Genomic DNA, 22,283 nt, shown 5'->3' with positions numbered 1-22,283 from the left:
GAATGCCTACTTGATGAAATTCTGATCCAATAATTTCTGCAGTTAAAGAAATAATTTATTTTCATTGTTTTGCCTACCTGGATATAGATTAAAATGTGAACATTTTTATTAAAAACACAATTATTTACAATTAAAAATGCACAATCTTTGCAGCACTTAATTATGAGATGAGTGTAAATCATGTTTTAGTGTAAGAAAACTCAGTCAAAGATTCAGGCAATATTTGTTGAGTTCCTTCCATATATCAGGTGCTGTTACACTTGTTTTCTGTGGTTCAACCCAATCTATTCACTTTATTTTTCCATACATTTTTAGTAGTAGAATATACAAAGATATACTGACATCTTCCAAGTTTTTATTACACCATTTTACATATAGTAGGCAGAGTGCAGAGATGATAATAAATTTAAATGAACACATTTTTACCCCCACTTGATGTTCTAATTTTATTTGTCATACGTAGGTCAGGTTCCTGGGAAACAGACTCTGAGATTCTGAGATTTTTGTGCAGAAGTTCAATTAGGGGGTACCCTTGGGAACAATGCTTGCAAAGACTATGGAAAGCAGGACTGGGCTAAGAAGCCTCAGCTGATCCTACACAGCAATTTGAAGCTGGGATGGTCCTTCGGAATTGTTCCAAATTCAGGGTTCCTTGATCCAAGAGGGATCTGTTGGGCAGATAGCAACCACTGTGTGCATATTATGCGGGCTTGTATCATTTTGTCATAAAAAGAACAATGACAGTGTAGAAATAAACACAGGAAGAAATGTGAGTAAAAAGGGAAGAGAAGAAAAATAATAAACTAGTACTTAGGGTAAATGGGGAAATAAAGAACAGTGAACAATAATTAAATAACATTAAAGAACAAAATCTATGTGTACCAACCACTGACTATAATTCCACAACACAGCATTCCAGTTGAACAGAGGCATCAAAAGGGTCAAGGTCGCTTGGTACATCAGAATTAGAGTTTCAGAAAACACCTGCGAATCATGATTCAGAGGTTTGTGTCCTAACCTTCAAAGCACATTAAAATGATTGGAAATGCATGCTGTTAAACTATTTACCAGCAGAGGTAGGTCATTCAGTCAGAATACTTTCAGAGCGTGAAGAAGCAAGCTTGATGAATATTGATGGTGTGAGTGAAGAAACTTAAATTTAGGAACTTGAGTCTTTGCTTATCTATGAATTGTCAACTTTTAATTAGCCTATGGATGATTAAGAAATTACCTATGTTTGGCATTGGCGTTTCAGGAGGAGCCTGCTGACCAGGTTGGTTTGGGTTTCCCCAGAACTTGACTCTGTGACAGATTCAAGAGTTAGTAGTCTATTTGGGAGTTGCAGGAAATTTTAGTACGGTAGCAGGATACAGTGACTGAGAATGCGGCGAATCATAGGTATTTTAGGAGCTTAACCCAGCAGTGAAACATAAAACAGACACTTTAGAATTTTCTCAATTGATGGGCAATGGAAGCTGGGATATGAATCACTAATGCTTATTGGTCATCGGTAATGGCTGATCCTGGGCTGTTGGTTCTCCTGAAGTTCAGGCCTGCTTTGTGCGCAGGTAGAACAGCATCCCGGGGCTCAGGGAAATGGCCTCAGGGACAGAGAAGCAGATACTGAGAGTTGGAAGCCTGAAAATAAAGCATGAGGGACCTGTGCAGGGACCCGTCAGTGTGCCCTCTGCTATATTGACAGTCCTGAATGTATTTTTCGTGTGATGATTTCCATCCCCAAGAATCAGTCAAGTTGTGGCCGAGGCAGAGACAACCCAGATTTGTGCTGGGAAAGAAGGGGAAAGCATTCTGAGATTAAATATTTGAGTGTGGGCTAGGCACACAGGAGGAAAACTGGAAGTGGAAAGTCGCTTAACCAGGCACTCAATGATATAGGAAAAGTCCTGTGAAAGAGAGCCTACACGGGCAGTGTCCTCCATTCATCCGTTTGGACCACAAGATTCCCGAGTTAGAGAATAATAGCAGAGTGGAAAGTTTTCAGGTGGCAGTTGCCTTGGTCCTGTGCCAGGTGTGTTACTCACTGCTCACAAAGCTCCAGCTGGTATTTACCACCCAACAAAAGGGGGAAAAAAGAGAAACACTCTTCTGCTGATTTGCACATCACATTGTGTGTAAGGCGTGAAAGATGAGCCAAAGTGATGGGGAAGACAGAGAACATTTTCCCATGGCCCTTGTTTATTTTTATCACAGGATATACATGATTTCTACCACTTTAGGGAATGTAAGACTCTAAAGTGTTTTGATTCTTGAACTAAATTTTGTTTATTAACCTCATATCTGAGGAAATAACATTTAATCGGCTCACTTCCTGAAGGGCTGGTTTCATGTCCTTGACTCAGATTACTGTTATGTGATCAGGGACAGCTTTTCTCTCTTCTCCCACAGAGAGATGAAGAGCAATTCCTACTCCCAGTACATTGCAATGACTAAAACAAGACTAGAACAAGAAATGTCCTGACCCAGAACATTCTCTTATGGTTTTACTAAGAAAATCCCCCTACAAATTTAATCTGTAAAAAACTCAGCCAGGATCATATTACCAAAGGAACATATTAAATTTATTCATTTACTTAACAAATCTTTGTGTACTTTATGTACAATGAACAGAGTGCTGAGAGGGAGGCAAAAAATGAGTAGGCCCTAGTTTTTATGGAACTCACTTGTTTTCAACACAGAAGGCCTGGAAGCAATTGATCATAACCCAACGTGAGATGGAATAGTGTGCTCTGATATATGAGAACATTAATGGTGCCGATAGCCCTTCTCTTATCAAACCTTATGGTCTTTATATTTCACACCACATTATTTAGCAGTTTTAAAAAATTCTGCTCTCAATGGATTCCCATGGCTTTCCTAACTGAAATGATAACCTTCTTACGGCCATGAAGATCTTAAGAGCTGTACTTCCTAAACTTTGTGTACAAATACCCAGGATTCTGCATGTCTAACAAACTCTTCTGAACAGTTCTTGTATCCCCTGCAGCAGTTGTCCCAAAGCTCAGCAAATCAGATTCATAACTGCAAAATTACCTTTGAAATTATCAATCACTTTTCTTATAGTACCTGGCAGACAAGCTAGGTATTCCTTAAATACGGGAGACACTTTATGTACTCAAAAAGTTATAGGGCAAAGTGAATGTGTTGAGACACGACCCTCCCAACATTTACCAGCCCATGATGCTGTTTTATGTGCACAGGCCTAACGATTAATCATCGGCACATATCCTGTGTTCTTTAAAGGGGATGAAACATGGGTCCGTAGTTTACCTCTGGTCCATTTATGGAATTGCTCTGATAACGTGTTCCTTAGGGTTATTATATTTGCTTTGCAGAGTAAGTTCTTTTCTAAGGAAGGGCATTGAACTGAGAAATGATCATGGGCTCCAGAGCAACTCTCAGTCCTCCTTGCCACGTAACAACTGTAGAACATTGAGTAGTAAGAACCTGCTGCTAATCAAGGCCTGCCAAAGCAGCACACTCAACGCAGGCTTCAGCCTGCTCTGTTTGATACATCTGGTCCCCACGTACCACATGAATATTGAAATGAATTCTACAAACCTCAGTCTTTGGTTCCTAGGTCTTTCTCACCCCAGTGCGAGCCCCTGTAGTTATCTAGTACCCTCCCATACACCCCCAGACTGCCCTCTGCTTCCTCTCCTTTGATCCTGACTGCTCTCCCTATTAAACTTCCCACGTTTTGGAACATTTCGTTTTTCCACTGCAACTTAAGTGATTTTACACAACACAGGTCTGATCAAGTCACTCTCTGTCTTAAATCCCTCTAAATGGCTCCCCATTGTCCTCAGAAGATGTTGGAACTCCCTACCATCGTGGGGAAGGTCCCCACTCCCCACTTGCCAGACCTGAAATGTGTGTTCTCCCTCTAGCCAGCCTCTTTATGTCCTGGAATGCGCCGTGCTCTCCACCCGCAGTTCTTTGAATGCTGGGTCCTCTGTCTACACGCTGCCTCTGGTTCTATTCTTCTTATACATTAGTATGTCTCACTTAGCAGTCTCTGTATTTGGGAATCCTTCCTTGACCCTGGGACCAAAGCTACTAGGCTCTGCCTGTTCACATCATCGCTCTTAAACACTGCAGGGTAATTTCCTTTTTCATTGTCTGCTCTCCTTGTTAGACAAGAAAGGTTCATGGAGCAGGCACTGTCTTTTCTTGTTCACTGAGGGCCTGACACACTGGAGGTTCTCCCTGGGGCCACCATCATGAACACTTGGGAGGAAGCTGTGCATTTGGGGTTTAATGCTTGTCAGTTGCTGTCTTGAACTTCTTAATCATTTGTCCTTGGATTTATGTTTTGTAAGTGAAGTTCAGTGGAACAATGGAGCATGCACCAGGGCTTGGAGCCTAGCCTCGTCGGGGTGCTTTTCTACCTCCACCCAGTAACCACCATGGCCCTCCCTCCACCATTCCCCTCCACCACCCACCCTGCTTCAGTGCAGGAGCAGGGATGCATTGGGCCTGGGGGAGGGTAGGTCAGGTTCTTGTGTCCATTTGTGGAGTTCTGCACAGAGTCTGAAGTGTGTGTGTGAGGGTCTGCACTCTCTCTGCGGTACCCAAGGGGGCACAGTGCTGGGTAACAAATAAAACACACAATGACAGGTTGAGAAGGGGACACAGAAGAAAGTAAAACACCTTTTTCCTGCTTTTTGAACAAAGCACCCTGCATTGTCATTTTGTACTGGGCCCCATAAGTTTTATAGCTACCCCTGGCTCTCAATGAATATTTGTTGAGTAGATGAGTCAAAGAAACTTGATGAACCAATACATGTTTCTTCAAAATAGTCACCTATGGCGTGTTATTTCCTAAAACATTGTTGGAACTTTTTATTAAGAAGTCAATCATTTGTTCAAAAAACATTTTTTGAGCACTTACCGTGTACTAGGTTCTGGTGTATAGCCGTGAACTACTCAGGTAAGGCTGTGGACAGTATTTATTCTTAGAATTGCTTTGGGGTGGATTTACTTTTTTAAAGAAGCCAAAAGATTCTGGGGGCCACATCTGGTGAATAAAGTGGACCATAAAATGAAATAACCTCAATAATAGCACTTGGGATGAAAACAAACTTTATAACTATGGAACGAGAAATTAAAAACATTGGATTCCTTATGTCAGTAAACTGCAATTTGGAAGATAATTTCCAAATGTAAGTTTCAAAGACATTTTGAAATACTTTTAGTAAATGAAGAGTATCCCAAGTGACTACCTTAAAGCAGAAAATATAATTTAAATACAGATGTTCTAGAGTAAAAATTTTTTTTAAGAAAGCGTTTTTTTATACTTTCTATTTTTTTTGTTTTTGTTTTCCTCCAACATTACTTTTTCATCTAATTCCATACACAAAAGGAAACTGCAGCTGGTCAGAATGTGGTTATTAGTAATAACCTGCTTATGATCATACTGTTTTTATAATCTCCACCATGATTTAGAGCTTCTAAATGACAATTTTGTTTATAATTTTTAGAACCCTGTGATAACCTATTTATACAATACCTCTCCTATTGATATTTCTATAGGTATTTATTTACAATGCCGATCTAGGTTGGTCCTTATTAGCTGTGTCATCATAAAGTCTTTGTGCCTTAGTTTCCTGATTGATTGGATTGTAGTAAGGATAAAATGAATTAACTATGCAAAGACCTTAGAAAACTACCTGGCACGTGGTAAATGCCACAGAATAATTTTATTTACAATAACTATTATTATCTGGCCCTATGCCTCTGGGCTGAGGTAGGCAAACTTTTTCTCTAGTGGGCCAAATAGTAGATATTTAAGCCTTTATGTGTCAGATGGTCTCTAAGTCCTCAAGTCTGTTGTAGTGCCCAAATCAGCCTTTGGCCATATGTAAATGAATGGGTATGACTGTGTTCCGATAAAACTTTATTTATAAAAATAGGTAGTTGGTCAGATTTGGTCTATGAGCAGTTCATTTGCTGACCATCTAGTTCTTTCTTATGGAGTTAAGTGTGAATGGCTGGTGAAAGCTTAGCCTGGTGTCAAAAGTGTGGAGCAAGAGCGACCTCAGTTCATCTGAAGCTCAGGTCACAGTAGGAACAGGCTTCTAGGGATATGATATCCCAAAGGGAAGGCAGAAGTGGCATCTCCATGGACAGTGCAGCTGGGGCTGGTGGAGGAAGTAGAGTAGGTAAGCTACAACTGGAGAACTCCATGTATTTCATTCTCCATAATTAGTTTTGTCCTGACAAATTGATTCAGAAGCACTTTATAAACACCTGCTCAGTACCTATGTATGCAAAGGTATACTGTACTTTCACAGTAGGCCTATTGTATAGTCTCTGTACCTACCCAAGTGCTTTATGGAACCAGTTAATATTCAGTAGCCATCTCTAATCTTTTAAAAACTAGAGAAAAGTGTTTTGGGTGGGGGGTGTTGAAGGCCTCAGAATTCTATACCATTCTTTGCCTTTATAGTTCTTGGTGAGCCTAAATATTCAGGAAAGTGGAACCCTATTCAGGTACACTGGCCCTTGACTTGCTTGGAAATCGCTTCCTTCCGAGTAACCTCAAAGGAGCCAGGAAGTCATTATTATTATTATTATTATTATTATTATTATTTTTGTATCAGATCAGCATGCAATATGCTTGCCTAAGTAATAGATATTATCTAGATAGATATGTAGATATGGACAGGATGTTTGTTTTTTTCTGAGAATTTGATGTCTTAATATGCCTGGCAGTTAGCATGCCTCTTTTGCAATACTCTTCCAGTTTTGCATGCACACTCTCCTTGAGATAGAGAAAGGTCCCTGCCAGAGTATAACGTATTCCCCATTCAAAGTGTGTTTGCCAGAATAGGGCTTTTCCTTATAATTTAACTCTGGATGATCCAGGCATACATTGGGCCCTTGTTAGATACAACAAAAGGAATTTTGATTCATTGATTGATTGAGTCAAGAAATATTTACTCAGCTTCTAATCATATATGCCAGATACTACACTGGTCCTTGGAGGTGCAAAAATAAATAAACACCCTCTTTGCTCTCCTAGAACTGATAGGGAGTAGAGGCAGATATTAAACAAGTCATCAAACAGGTAAGGACAGCTTACAATTAGAACTAGCAAGAAGCGCTAGAAAGGAAGTAAAAGTTTATAATAATGTTTTTCAAACTTGCTGGTTATAAGAATCATCTAGGGACTTTGTTAAAATTATGAATTCCTTGGCTCCATCCCAAATCTGCTGAATCATAATCTGTAGCAAAATCCATATATTTCAAAAGTACCCCAGACAATTCTTACGAACAAGCAAATTTAAGAAACCCTGGTCCAACAGAATTTAAAACAAAGACAAAAACTCTAGCTTCCAACCAGGCAGTAATTTTAGAAGATTTCATTTCAAGGAAGGGTTATTTGGCAAGTCTTTGAAGACTTGTTATAATAATTGGCAGAAAACTTTCAATTCAAATTTGTGTTTGCTGATGCTGATGACCTATGGACTTGAATGCCACCTTTATGAAACCTTCATTACGTTGCTAGGCAATGGGCCACTCTACCAAATGGGTTTAGTTTCCTAAACATGAGACCTTCAGAAACTCCAGCAGGTTTCTTTCTTTGTTAAAAAAAAAAAAAGAAAGAAAGAAAGAAAAGAAATATGTGTGTGTGTGTGTGTGTGTGTATACATACATATTTTTTCTAATCTAGAAAAGAAGCCTTGAGATATTTAACAACTTAACATTCCTCTCATTTTGGACCCCAGCTTACTCAACAGACTTCATGGCAGGCTTTAGTTTAATCCATTCTGTTTTTGATTTGAAGTGGTACCTCTTAACAGGTTATGAAGAGCCTTATGTTGTAATTACACTGTTTAGTTTTAGTTACTTTTAATGTGTTTGGCTTTTTTAAAGTGGTATTTAACTTTGAAATATTACTATTGTAAGACATAAAATTTTCCATTGGTAGTTTAGTCTATTTTGTCTTAAAAATAATGTTTACAGCTTTTTTCCTCAATATAAAAGTATTTTATTCATTGTAGAAATTTGTAGTAACCTCTAAAGAATAAAATGTTAAAATTAGCTGTAATCCTATTACCCGGCACTAACAACTGTTAACATTTTCACCTTTTCCTTCTAATCATTTATTTGTTAGTTTTAAACATATTTCTTTCATAGATAGATTGTAACAAGGATTATACTCTATATCAAATTTTCATCCAGATCTTTTTATAAAACTTGATACCATGAGCATTTTCCATTGAAATTTAGAATATCTTTTTGATGAGTACATTATATACCATCATATGGATATGCAATCATTGATTTAGTAGTTTTTTTGATGCTTCAATTTTAGATGGTTTTTAATTTTTCACTTTGATACACAACATTGGCACAAATCCCTTTGTATATAAATCTATGTCCATATCTATGACACATAAGATAGTCCTAGACATAAAATTACTGGGTTAAAGGACATGTTCCTTTTTGATATTGTTAACACATGTTGTCAAATTGCTTTTCAGAAAGATTAGACCAATTTAGGCCCAGAAAAGTATCTTTAGAGGGAGAGACTAGAAATTATTCTTGACTAGAGGGATCCACTGGGATCAATAAGCACTAGGAAATAGATGTGATTTATGGATGCCCCAATTAGCCTCCTTTTGTTCTGTGGTCCTAGACTTGTATTCCTAGCTCTGACAATATATTTTCACAAGTGAATATCATAGGTTGGACATTTAAAGAGCCATGTCAACTGATCCCTGCTACTGTACTGTTGTCTTAAAGAACACGTGTTACTGATAGTGAGTAATCATGCCATCTTTATATACAAAGGGCACCTTATGACTGGATCCATGGTCTGTATCTGTACTCATAAGTAAGCAGTATTGTTACTTGGCATTTAAAGGGGAGATACAGCCAGTGAACCATTGATGAATAATAATACTAGTATTTCCGTTTGCAGGGGATAAATTCTCAGTCCTCAAATGGACACATTTCCAAATTCACAGTGCTCTTTCTGGTTAATTGTTTTTAAGCAAAGATGAAATACTGGTGCTTGTAGCTTCATATTTTGTAAAATATCTTTTTCATCTTTCCCTCCCCACTCTCAACTTTCAGTGGTGCGTAATGTCTTAGTGACCTCAGCCAGGAAAAACAAGTAAAAGGAAAACTTACCACATCTCAGTCCTAGTTGACTCTAAGTTACAGGGACACACTTATTATATTTCAGTGCAGTTGTCATATGGGCCAGCGTGCAGTGACATGTGATGAACTTGTTATTCCCACCAAATGAATCAGTTGGTATGAGGAAGAAACCATAATTTATTTGAATAGACGAGGGCTTATGTTGCTTGTGTGTGTGTGTGTGTGTGTGTGTGTGTGTGTGTGTGTGTATGAGAGACAGAGAGAAAAGAAACTGTTTCACATACAAGCACATGTTATACCATATACATGGCTTCTGGCTTCAAGCATTGAAGATTACAGGTCTCTAGGATACATATAGAGCATTTGGAAGCATCCCAAGGGCTTACATTTACACTTGATCTGATTTCTCTCCACTCTCTTTTGGCACTTCATTACTATGCTGAGTTTAGCCAAGCTACAGAACAAGAGACCCCCTGCAGACTGACCGTGGATGGGAATGAACCCCAAATCACAGACAGCTGTCTTTAAGAAAGATCTTTAAGGGAGAGCTTGGGTGTGGGACAGGAAAAGAAGCTGGAAGACAGAAGCTGAATGCTGCTTCTAGAACAGGAGGAGAGAGTCTCTACACCAAAGGAGTTCTAGAAAGTAGAATCCCCAGGGCTGCCTATAGTTAAAGTAGGTACAGCCTCCATTTTGTCAAGTATTTTCTTATCTATTTCCTTTGTTGGCCCTTGCAACATCTTTTACATAAACAGAACAAGTCTGCAGACCTTTATGTGAAACTCTTAGGGCCAGGTAGTTTAGATTTCAGAATTTTTCAGAAGTTAGAGAAGTGATACAATGTATATTATGTATGCTAGGAAACACTCTCAGCAAGGTCTAGGACAACATCTTGTTATCAGATATAATCATATTTTGGTAATTAGACATACTCGTATGGATAGTCACAATAGGAGATAAAGACTATAAACAGCCTCATGTCAGTTTAGGTTAGGTTTTTGCAGCCAAAAGAGTTCTAAAAAACCATTAGTTTTTCAGAGATTTGTGGAGTTTGCAATTGAGGATAAGGGATTATGGCCTCAATTATCCTCATTTGACAGACCAGGAAATGGAAGTCCATCAGCATTAACTGACATGTCCAATGTCATGCAGAACCTAAGTCTCCTTTTTCCTGTTAGTTTTGTGTTATCCTATGTAATCAAAATGGGATGATTATGAATGTTCCAAGATGACCCACACCAATCCAAGTCCTTATTTAATATCCATGCATGGTAACACTTTGTTTTGGGACTTTTGATTCCATGGCAAGAAATGTTTTCTTCCATCTCGACCTCCCTAAATTCTAGTATATCTTTGTGTTTCTCAAAATGGGACGTTAGGATTTTAGATTTCCCTATTCGGTTCAGATGAGCTCTTTTTCAAAATACATTGTAGTTTCAGTCATGGACCTGGTTGAAGGGATCATTTTCATAAAAGGAGTGTTTGTTAAAATTTAACTATATGTAAAGAGTGGTCCTGAGAAGAGAAGGAAAAAACAATGATCAAGAAGGATCTTTCAATGTTAGCCCAAGTACTAAGAGGAACAGTCTTTGGAGAGCAACCAAAACATAAACCACACCCAGGTGTACGCAGGTGTGACTGAAATGGACTCTGATGTTTAAAGAACACTGCCTAAGTCAAAACAATCTTTAAAATAACTTTGCTGGTACAACTCGAAGCACACTATTCTGTACTCACTTGCCACTCGTTACTCAATAGTAGACTACAGAATTCCAGCCAATGCCTGAGCAAATTACATAGTCAATGACTTTGAATTGATTCGGAAAAAAATCAACATTGTTAAAGAAACAACGAGCTGAGTGTTAGCCAGTCTAGAATTCAGTTGCAAGACCCTTCCTAACTTGCTGTGTTATTTGACCATGATGGTGCTTAGCCTTTAGTTTCAATAATTGTAGTTCCTTATGGATAAATATATATATATATATATATATATATATATATATATATATATATATATATATGCATAAAAGAATTCAGAAACAGACACACAAATAGTTTTGTATGTATTAGTAAAAAGCCAAAATAAATAAAAAAGAATCAATTGAAGCTCTAAAATTAATATTCTATTAAGGATGCTGTGATATACTCTTTAAATCACAATATAGACCTACTGTATAATCATAAATATATAAAATAAGGTTGATGAAAAAACAATCCACGAATCCCAGATTGTAAAATGTTTGTGTATATAATGTAGTACATATGTTTCTTTTCTGTTTTATGTTGTTTGTTGAGGTACTATTTACCTGCGTGTTACATAAAACTCATCCTTTCTAGTGTACTGAGTTTTGACTAATGCATACATACAGTTGTGTCACTACCATCATGATCAAGAAATACAACCCTTTTGTCACTCCCACAAGTTCCCTCATGTGCCTTTGTATTCAATACCCAATACCCACCCCTAAAACCTGGCAACCATTGATTTCTTTTCTGTTTCTTTTGTTTTTCTTGAGAATGTAATATAATTGGAATCAGACAGAATGTAATCTTTTGAGGCTGGCTTCTTTCACTTTAACAAAATTCATTTTTGGATTCATCTATATTGTTGGTATGTATTGTTGTTGGTAGCTTTTTTCTTTTTGTTGTAAACTGGTATTCCATTATATGGATATGCCACAGTTTGTTTATCGATTCACTCTGATATAACTGTGACTCTTATTTATTCATATTTCTCATTAAAGGACATTACCATTGTTTCTAGTTCAGCCATTATGAAAGTTACTATAAACATTTGTGTATAGGATTTTTTCTGTGAATATAGTTTCATTTCTCTTGGGTAAATACTCAGAAGTAGGACTTTATTTCTTTCTCTAACATCACTCCATTAATTTATCAAATTTAATGACAGTGTATCTGTACATACAAACAGAAATGGGGAATACAATTATCTGTGATAATTGTATTCAATTATCTGATAACTGATACAATTATCTGTGAAACTTAAACCAAAGAAAGTACTTTGCCTAAATTGGTATTTCAAGTTAAGATGATGTTACATATTATTGGAATAATAAGAAAATGTATTTTACTTAAGTGTGATTATTGCCAGTTTTGTTTTTTGTATCACAAACATTTCAGAGAACATACCGGAACATACATGTACTCTACCCACTGGTTTTTATTAGGGAAAGCAGGTTAAAATGCTTTTAATTTTTTTCCCCTATAGCACCAACTTGAGCTTTATTCCTTAGGCTTTTTTTTTCTTTCTTAAATTATTAAGACTTTAGTTTTTGAAGCCAGTTTTAGGTTCACAGCAAAACTGAGGAGGAAGTGCCCACACGCACGCATTGCCTCCCCCATTAACAGCATCCCCCACCAGAGGAGTACATTTGTTACAATTGATGAACCTAAAATGACACATCATAATCGCTCAAAATCCATAGTTTACACAATGGTTTACTCTTGGTGTTGTGTATATTATGGGTTTAGACAAATATATGTGACATATATCCATCATTATGGTTTCACACAGAGTATTTTCAATGTCCTAAAAAATCCTTGTGCTCACCTATTCATCCCCGTACCCCCACCAGTTCCTGGCAACCATTGATCTTTTACTGTGTTCATAGTTTTGCTTTTCCAGAATGTCAATAGTTGTAATCACACATTATATAGCCTTTTCATATTGGCTTCTTTCACTTAGTAATATGCGTTTAAGATTTGTCAGTGTCTTTTCATGGCTTTATAGCTTATTTCTTTTTAGTGCTGAATAATATTCCATTGTCTGGATGTATCACAGTTTATCTGATCACCTACTAAAGGACATCTTTGTTGTTTCCAAGTTTTGGCAATTATAAAGCTGCTACAAATATCTGTGTGTGCAGGTTTGTGTGTGGACACTAGTTTTCAACTCCTCTGGATAAATACCAAGGACTGTAATTGCTGGATTGTATGGTAACAGTATGTTTTTTGGAAGCACCTGCCAAACTGTATTTTAAAGTGGCTGTGGCATCTTGCATTCCCACCAGCAATGAATGAGTGTTCCTGTTGCTCCACGTATTCACCAGCATTTGTGGTGTCAGTGTTTCAGATTTTGGCCATTCTAATAGGTGTGTAGTGGTATCTCATTGTTGTTTTAATTTGCATTTCCTTGATGACATGTGATATAGAACATTTTTTTCATAGGCTTAACTGCCACCTGTATATCTTTTTTGGTCTTTGACCCACTAACCCCCTCTTCCTCCTTTTCCCCTCCCCCCACTCCTGTTCAAGCCATTGTTTCTCAGTCTAGTTGTGTAGGACACAGCTCCCTGGCCCATGCTGGTATTATGAACCTTGCACTCCCCCCTCTCCCCCCACCGCCCTGAGGCAGCTGGTCGCAGGTCAGCGACTCACAACAGCTCACGCTGGCCACCGGTGGCTGCTCATGGCAGCCACACGATAGCCCACAGCAGGACATGGTAGCCCATGGCATCACACAGCAGCCCACAGCAGCTTACACCAACCTCCGGCTGCTCATGGCAGCCCAGCTCCATGGAGAGTTGTTGTTCACAATCTTAGCTGTAAGAGGGCACAACTCACTGGCCCATGTGGGAATGGAACCCGCTACCTTTGCGTTAGGAGCATGGAGCTCGAACCACCTGAGCCACCGAACAGCCAACCCACTTTTTAAATTATCTTTTTGTTATTGAGAGTTCTAAGAGTTCTTTATATATTTTATATAACAACTCTTTATCACATGTGTCATTTGCAAATATTTTTTCCCTTAAAATGCTTTTTAAGTCTTTAAGGAGAAGTGTCCCTATCAAGGAAGAGGTACCCGGAGGAATGATGGTGATGTTAGTGTTACATTGTAGAAGAACTGAATATGTACACATAGACTCACTGTCATATTTAGCTTTATAGATCTTAGTGATCTATAGTGATCTTAGTGATCTATATCCTATTTTAGTGATCTTAGTGATCTATATCCTTTTTTTCCCCTCTTCTCTGGATGACTCCTTGCGTAACAATAGCCCCTCAATGTCTGCCTGGGAGGATCCTGGCCTAGGGATTTTGTTGCTTCAGTAGAGACAAAAACGTTTCTTGACTATGTACCACTAGCTCAGAGCTCAGTTTTCAGTTCCAGATATGTTTATTCTTAATCTCCAGCTGGATATCCCTGAGGACATCAAATTCAAACTGTCCATGGACATGGGGTCATCTTTCATTGTTCTTCCTGCAGTTTCTATATCTAAGGAGTCACTATGTTCTATTAATTTTACTTCCAAACTATCTTTTATATCTGACTTACATTTTCCGTTTCCTCTATCATTACCTTAGTCCATGCTTCATAGCCCAGGGCCATCCAATGGAAATATAATGTAAGCCACATACGTAATTTAAAAGTTTTTAGTAACCACATTAAAAAACCGTCAAAAGAAATAAGTGAAATTGACTTTAATAATGTTTATTTAACCCAATATATCAAAATTTTATCATTTCAACATGTAATCAATGTAAGATTAACAAGAGTACATTCTTTTTGTGTGTGTCAAATCTTTTAAACTTGTAGCACCTCTCAATTAAAATTAGCCATATTTCAAGTGCTTCATAGTCAACATAGAGCAGCGCCGTTTGGAAATATCTCCTTGTTCTTGGCATTTCTCCTTTCCATTCTATCGTTCACATAGTTTAATCTATTATATAGTCACATTTCTTCCCTCCTTAATACCCTCTGATGGTGGGTCTGCAATTGTACAAGTATGTAGAAAAAGTCCAATTATCTTAGCTTTCACTCATTCGTTCAATATTTTTTAAGTGGCCACCAAGGCTAGGAACTCCAGAATGTTCCCAGTGACCAGGCAGATATAGTCCTTGCACCTGAGGAGTTTTCATTCTAATGGAAATGTAAGTGCCTCAGAAACCTGGTATACAACAGCCCTTCCTTTTTTATGAGCTTGAGCCTCCTTTTCTTCCACCTCATGGTTTCTCAATCAGATGAAAAAAAAAACAAAACATATAATGAGTATTTGCTATATGTTAGGTAGTATGCTTGGTAATCTTTAATCTTTATTGGCAAACCCATCAGGAGCCTACCACTAATATCCCCAATTTACAGTTTCAAAGAGTCTGCCAAGGGTGGTAACTTGCCTAAAAGCACAAAAACTAGCAGCAAAGCAATTAGCCCCAGGTAATTTGCCTCCAGAGGGGGTGGGGAGAATACTTCACCATTGGGCAACCCTGCTTCTTCACATCAATACCATTGATCATGCTATTACCTCTGCCTATAATGCCCCTCGTCCCATCCCCTACTCCCATTTCATGAAATAATACTATTTTCATTCATGACTCAGTTTAAATCCACTCTATTTCTCTGTGGCTTTTCCAAACACTTTCATGTACATCCTTTTCCCACACGTGGCAACTCCCCATTCCCTTCCACCTCTGGCAAAAACTACCCCATTCTCTTTCACTGAGATTCCTGCAGCTGTATTAGAGCTGTACACATTGCTTTGTTGGCATGTGTTTATTTATCAGTGCCTTCCACTCAGAACTCTATGAAATCAGAGACAAGGTCTTTTGTTTGCTTATTGTTTTCTCTTTTAAAAATTTTTTCTGTTGGCTTTGTCTACAGAAATAAAGAGTGACACTTTTTTCAATCCTTTTCCTTGTGTCTTTTACTCATTGAGGCAGCCTGGTGCTCTTGTAAACACTATTCCAAGGATTTTAGTTTTCGTTATAGCATCAGATAATTGGGAACATTTAAATTTTGGTTCTGACTAAGAAGAGGCCATGAAGAAATTGTCAAAGGATCCTCTGCTAAAGGTTAAGGATGGTTCCAGGCTTTTTAAAATGACAAAGAAACTGCTATTTGTCTTTACAAAATATGCCCTGACTCATGAAGAACTGCTGGGGGAAGATTATTGCCTTCCAGGATAAAGATCTTGCCAAGAGGTTGTATCCAAGTCCCTGCTAGTATTTCCTACTGTTCCAGAAACCCAGGAAGTGTCCTGAATTTGGGATACAGCTAAATGTCAATTTTAGGTGCTACAAGTTCACTGTCAGTGAACTTAGGCTCACATTCTCCTTTGTTTAGCAAATGTTTTCCAGCTACATTTTGGATGGATATTTAAAATACTTAAGAGAATTTGCCTTTCAGCACCTTGGAACATTTTATAGCCATCTCCATTTCCATGAAAGCAATATTAACACATTATCTTCTTTACTCACTACAACCTTCAGTTCACCTCAGGATGAACTCTGGGTGAGCCTGAATTAAGTGGGCAATTGAGAGTAATAAATTCTATAATTCAGATTTTTGCATTATTCTTCTAGCAGCTGGGATGATTTCAGGAGTGTGGAAAAAGTGCATGGCAACACAGAAGTTACTTAAAAAATAATTGTGGACCAAATAAACCAAGGGTTTATTTTTCTCTTTTTGCAAAATGAATTAAGAGAAACTCATTTGCTAGCATGGTCTCCGAAGCATATAATTTCAATCCTTCTTGAAATTGACTGCTTAGCACTTTCAGCTCTGGCACCAAAGGTCTTGGTTCCTACTTTGTTCCTGTTCCTACTTTGGCCACATCCTCAGCTGTCACTCAGAATGCTCTTAGGTCCTAAAGGATGTTGGCCTTTTCTTCCCTTTTCCTATTGGTCAACTTTCTTTAATGAGGCATTAGAATAGTACAATAGAGCAGTTCCATTAACTAAGACCTAAAACCAATTATCTGTGTATCTGCGTGAGCTTTAGCTTCCTCATCTGTAGAGATAATAAAACATATTTTGTAGTGTTGTGAGGATTAGAGATGAAGCATGTCACAGTCTCTAATTGTAGGCCTCTTTAAATAGTAGCTATTTTATACCAGAAGTACATCTGCTCTTGTATTAATATAAGAGAATAATGTGTGCCAGTCTCGAAGTAACTCAGAGAAATTTAGAACAAAAGGGGACTAGGACCCAAACCAGGAACGTGTCATCCAGCATTCTTAACTATTTCTGACAAAGGCTTTACTAATATCCTGTTGGAGATAAAAAAAGGAGTTCCAGATCCCCTGTTAATACCGGGTCCTTCCATAGCCCCTATGTAGCCCTTCTCAACTGTTCTGTTATCTTTTTAAAACACACAAGATAACTTTGTTGCAATAATGTTATGTGTTAGGCACATATATGGATAGAAATTCGCTTAATCCTTCAACGGCCCTGTGTGGCAGGTACCATCATCATCCCCAGGAGAGCTGTGGATATTTGAGAGGAGCCCTAGAGGTGGATTCAAGAGAGTGTGAGCCACGGTTGGCGCCCAGGCAAGGGGCAAGCACACGAGGATACCTGGATAGTAGTACTCCCTCTTTCACAGGCCCGGAGTTGGGGTTCCTGCCTACCAACCTGAGGGGAAAAAAAACTGCAGGAGTCCTGAAGGCCCGTTAGTTAATTCCTTTGGGGTTCCATGAGCGTCCTTGAAGAGGGTGGTGTCCTCCTTCCCTCCTGCCTTGAAAGAAATTGGTTAGAAGCTAGGGGCGGTCGTGACCCCCACCCCACTTCCGAACCTCAGGGGAACCTCCGACCGGAAAAACGAGTTAGACATTCAGTTTCAGTCAGTTAGGATTTTACAAAGAGGGGCGGGGCCTCTAGAGGAGGCGGTGGAGGCCGGGGGTGGGGCTCGTGAGCAATTCTGCGAGCCGTCGATTGGCTGGGAGGCACGCCCGTCCCGCCTCTCTCCCGCCCCACCTCCGGGTGGCCTCGCGGCCGGGCCCGGGGGTGCTCTGCGGAGGCTGGCGGTGCCAAACTGGCAGAGGGCGTGAAGCAAGGGGGCGTGTCGGGGGCGTGTCGGGGTGGGGCCAGGGCTGTGCGCGCATCCCGGCCTGCGGCCCCGCCCCCGGACCCCTATGTTACTCCCTCCTCCTCCTCCGCCTCGGCCGGGAGCTCGCTCAGTTCCCACTCCACGTTCCAAGCCGTGGCCTCGCTGTCCTGCGAGAGGCAGTCCTGCGAGAGGCAGCCCCGCGGCTCGTGCGAGGACACGTACGCCCCTCATCTCGCGCACCCGGATCTCCCCACGCGCGCGCATCTCGCGCACGGACACGTTCGTTTCTCCTCGCGCGCTCGTGCCTCGGCGGCGGCGGCAGGCAGATCGCGCAGGGCAGCACCGTAGCGGCCGCGGCGGGCTGGCCAGCTGGCCATGGAGGCAGATGGGGCCGGCGAGCAGATGAGACCGCTACTCACCCGGGTAACGAGCAGGGTGAGGGCGCCACGAGCGGCGGGGCTCCACGGCTGGGGGCGCGGAGCGAGGCAGACAAAGGCGGGGGCGCGGCGGGCGTCGCGGTCCAGCCACCTCGTCCGGGGCCCGGGGCCCCCTCGCCGCCCCGCGGCCGGCGCGCCTCCTCGCCATCCCCTTTGTGTGGCTGCCCAGGGCGCGGGTGCGAGGGGCGGGCGGCCGTGGCGCCGAGGAGGCCCGAGTTGGGGCGGCGGGCGGCGCGCCACGCGCATCCTCGCCAGCCTCATCCTCTGCACGGCTGGGGCGAGACCCCGGCACCCCCGCAGGGCCCGCGCGTCCGCCCGTGACCCCGACCATCTCTTCCTTTCTCTCCGCAGCGCTCGCCCCCTTATCGCTGGGCGTTCTCCCCGGCCGGGGTCTCAGTTCCGGTTGCCTGGGCGCTGGGGTTCAGATAAGCCCCTCGAAAACCCATCTTCCTTCTCCCTATTAAGAGAAGCACACGGCTCCACCTGTCTCTAGCTCCAGGCAGTGGTGAAGAGCTGGGGTGAATCTTTCCCCTTCTTTCCTGTCTCCCCACCCGGTCCGCGCTGTGCTTTGTTCGGTGAGTTCTTCGGCCGCGTGGACGAGCGGCGTTCCTTCGAGGCCAAGGCTTCTGGTCGCTGCTGACTCTGTCTGGCCCGCCTCCTCGTCTTTTGGCGAGAACCCGAGTATCCTCCTGCCGCAGGCCAAGTAGAAAGAGGAAGGTGTCCGGAGCCTCCGTGCTGCTCCTCCTTTCCATCCGCCTAGTAAAATCGCGTTTCCCTGTGAGGCTGGCGTTGGCCTCAGGGTTAGACGGGAGCGCGGTGGGCTTTCAAAAGGCCGGTGTTCCCATTTGAGATGCTGGACCGGCAGCCCCTGCTCAAGAAGCGGACTTCCTGCTTTCATGTAGACTACATGTGCCCCACAGTTGTGATTCTCTTCTTCCTTCGTAGTTCCTGACTCAAAGGGCAGGGAGGTGTTACAAATTTTCCGACTTCCAATTCTTACTCCATGACCAGCAAAAAGAGGGAGGTTGCAGTGAAAATTTTCCAGTCTTTCACAACTAACAGGAAAATTGCTTTCCACGTGTTTTTAGTAGAGGTTTCCTTAACAACTCCTAACCCCCCAATCTTTTTTAAGATTATTGTAAGGCCCTGGAAAGTAGTCATTAATTAGTTCAGTATTTTCACTTATAAATTCTCGAAACATGGAGAAAAACTGAGCCTCCAGACAGTGAAGTCATTTAGCAGTGTTTTTTGGGAAGATCATGCCTAGTAATAGTAATGGAATACTGGAAACTCGTCCTAAGGAACCTTCTGTAATTGTGTGCCCTTTGAATAAACTGTTCTGGGTGTGTTTTTTAGCACCGTCTCTAATTGTGTGTGTCAAATAGTGTTGTTTGCTCTTAAATTTATTTGCAAATATTCAATTTAGACCTCTAAAGAGCATCCGAGTGTTCGTAAAGCTGGACAGAAACAATGATATCTCAGATATTGCCAACTTAGCTAGCAAAGAAACAGATAATAATGCCGTTGCCTTTCAAATCATTCATTTATTCATTGTAGTAACACTTAGAATCTATTCTGTAGTACTCCTCGAGACAGAACCACCTCTCCTCTTAGTAAGAGAAGTAAGTACTTAGTACTTACTTTTAAATCACAGAAATTATCAACCACTGTTATGGCATGGCAGGGGAGCACTTTGGAAGGGTACACCTCCTAAATCTTTGGGAAAAAAAGACTTGGCTACAGTAAACATACAAATCAGTGAAGAATAAAAAATAAAACTCAAATACAGTAAGCTGTTATACAGTCAAAAAATAGGATGAGAGAACAGGGAAACTGTTGGTTAAAGTAGTAGAGAACACTAACTTGAAAACTGGGAAGAGAGGACTATTTACAGTGACAGTTAAATCTTTCCTCACTGATTTTTTTCCCCTGGTAAATGCAAGTCGTAAAAATGGAAGATTATGCTACTCATCAGTCATAACTTCTTTAACTCCAGCCAACTTCTTAGCTTAGCCAAAAAAGTAGAATGCAATTCATAAAACACTATCTTAGATATGTAATTATGCAACAGTTTTGGAATAAATTGGTGGCAGTTTATATTACTCTGAAATTGGAGCCCATCTATTTCATAATTAGACTCAAAGGTTTCTTTCCTCCTAAAATTCTCTAATTTTCATTGATCATGGTTTTGGGATAGAAAGAAAAGTTATTTATCTTTACAAAAATGCAATTGTTTGCTTTTGTTACAAAAACTTATCCCTGTAGGCCTCGGAATAGATTTGAACTGTCATTTTTCTGGAAAGGTAAAATCCTGTTACAACAGATAAATAGCACTGTTTAGAAGGTTTCCAAATTTTAGCAAATGTTCTTTCTCTTAAGCAGTACCTGATTTAACACATTTCTGTTACCACTGAAATTTTGGGTTTGTTCTGTGAATTTTGCTATATACTTTCATTCGTTTTATCGGTATTATATATCAGGTGGCAGGCACAAGGTTATGGGCAAACAAGGTACACAGAATCCTCACCTCACTGAGTTTATTTTGGCATGTGTAGCAAACACAAAGATAGCATTTGCATTATTGCTAATTGGATCTGTGAGCTCCAGTTAAAACATTTCCATGAGTCTGTTAAAAAGACTGAAAAAAAGTAGTCATTAGGATTAAAGATATTAACCCAGTGTGAGTTCACTGGTGATTGGCAAGTAGGAGGTTTTTTTGTTAGGTCTGTAAGTATTCTCTTTGGGGATCTGTGGTTAGGTATTGATAGCTCTAGAGATAATATGTACCCCAGGCATAATGTCAGGATTTTTGTTACCTTTGTGCTTTATAATTGGTATCTCTGGGCCACAATTCCTGGAGTTGTAATAAAGGGAGAGACAGCAAATCTGTTATTTGTGCAAATGAAACTGTAGAACAATTGAGTTGGATTGAAGAATTGTTTGGTAATGGAGACTGGGAAGTACCCAGGTTTTCTTCTAAGAGAGCTTAGGGTATGAAAATTAGAGTATTTTGTTACACTACACTTCTGTTACTTGAGTAGGTTCAAATCGAAAGCCAAAGTAACCTGGTGTTGGAGGAACCTGGTATATTATTTTAGTGGTATGTGGTGTGCTAACCAATACAGTCTAAAACCTAGGTAGTTAACACTTGTCAACATCCTGTAATGGGTTGTTTTTCTCCCTCTTTCCTTCCCTTCTTACTGAATTTTACCACAAATGTGATCTTAAAGTGGATAGGATCTGCAACTGACAAAATGGGCCATTTATGTAAAGGAACATACATATGATTCATAGAGTTACTGTTGTAGCTTAGTCAGTGTGGCTTTTGATTAACTATTACAGTTTTATCTTATTGATTATAGATTCTTCTAGTTGTTACTTTTAATGCATACTGTATCTTCAGTTTTGCAGTGTGTATCAGTGATAAAGTGTTTACATATCTAAAAGTTCAGTTAGTCAACCCCCACCCCCCTTTTGAAGAGAGAGTTTTTGATCCTGTAAAAAAACAGGTAGCTATTCCAACATTCTAGCTTATAAGGAAGCTTGCCTCTGCTTTTGTTTAGCAGACAATATTGTGTATTTTGTGGAGTGGTACACATTGATTTTACAACTTGGGGAAATTTAGGATTATTTGAATTATAATGATAATAAACCATGAAGGAGTCTGTGGTTGGCATATTGTTACGGTGTTTGGAAGTGCCACTGTTAATAGTCTTCCCGGGGCAGAGAGCTAGCGGACTGGATTGCTAGATTTCTAAATTAGTGACTGCTTCCATGGGCTGGACATTTTCAAGTGAATGCTATGAGAGTGGCCAAATACTTTTTCAGTACTGCCTGGGAAGATAATGTGATTATGGCATAGATTAGCATTTTTATCTGAAGCTGATAAGCCAATACAGAAAGGTTCTAGCGTGGCTATTTTAAGCAGA

At 40.2% G+C, this 22,283-nt stretch overlaps 1 protein-coding gene across 16 annotated transcripts in view; it reads left to right on the top strand.

Annotated features, from left to right (window-relative positions):
- The first annotated feature begins 18,030 nt into the window (after window positions 1-18,030).
- SLC4A7 (solute carrier family 4 member 7) overlaps window positions 18,031-22,283 on the top strand; it is a 104,235-nt gene continuing 99,982 nt past the window's right edge. For 8 of the 16 annotated variants that reach the window (XM_081071850.1, XM_081071859.1, XM_081071855.1 and 5 more), the window contains exon 1: window positions 18,031-18,340. In XM_081071850.1, coding sequence (XP_080927976.1) covers window positions 18,293-18,340 — 48 coding nt within the window. In that variant the 5' untranslated portion in view covers window positions 18,031-18,292. Of the gene's footprint in view, window positions 18,353-22,283 lie in introns of all 16 variants that reach the window. The other 8 variants (XM_081071849.1, XM_081071845.1, XM_081071858.1 and 5 more) reach the window with 2 other exon arrangements.

The sequence above is a fragment of the Rhinolophus hipposideros genome, assembly GCF_964194185.1.
Source record: "Rhinolophus hipposideros genome assembly, chromosome: 14".
Classification (NCBI taxonomy): Eukaryota; Metazoa; Chordata; class Mammalia; order Chiroptera; family Rhinolophidae; genus Rhinolophus; species Rhinolophus hipposideros.
The sequence above is the reverse complement of the archived record's forward strand: the minus strand, read 5'-3'. Positions and strand labels throughout refer to the sequence as shown.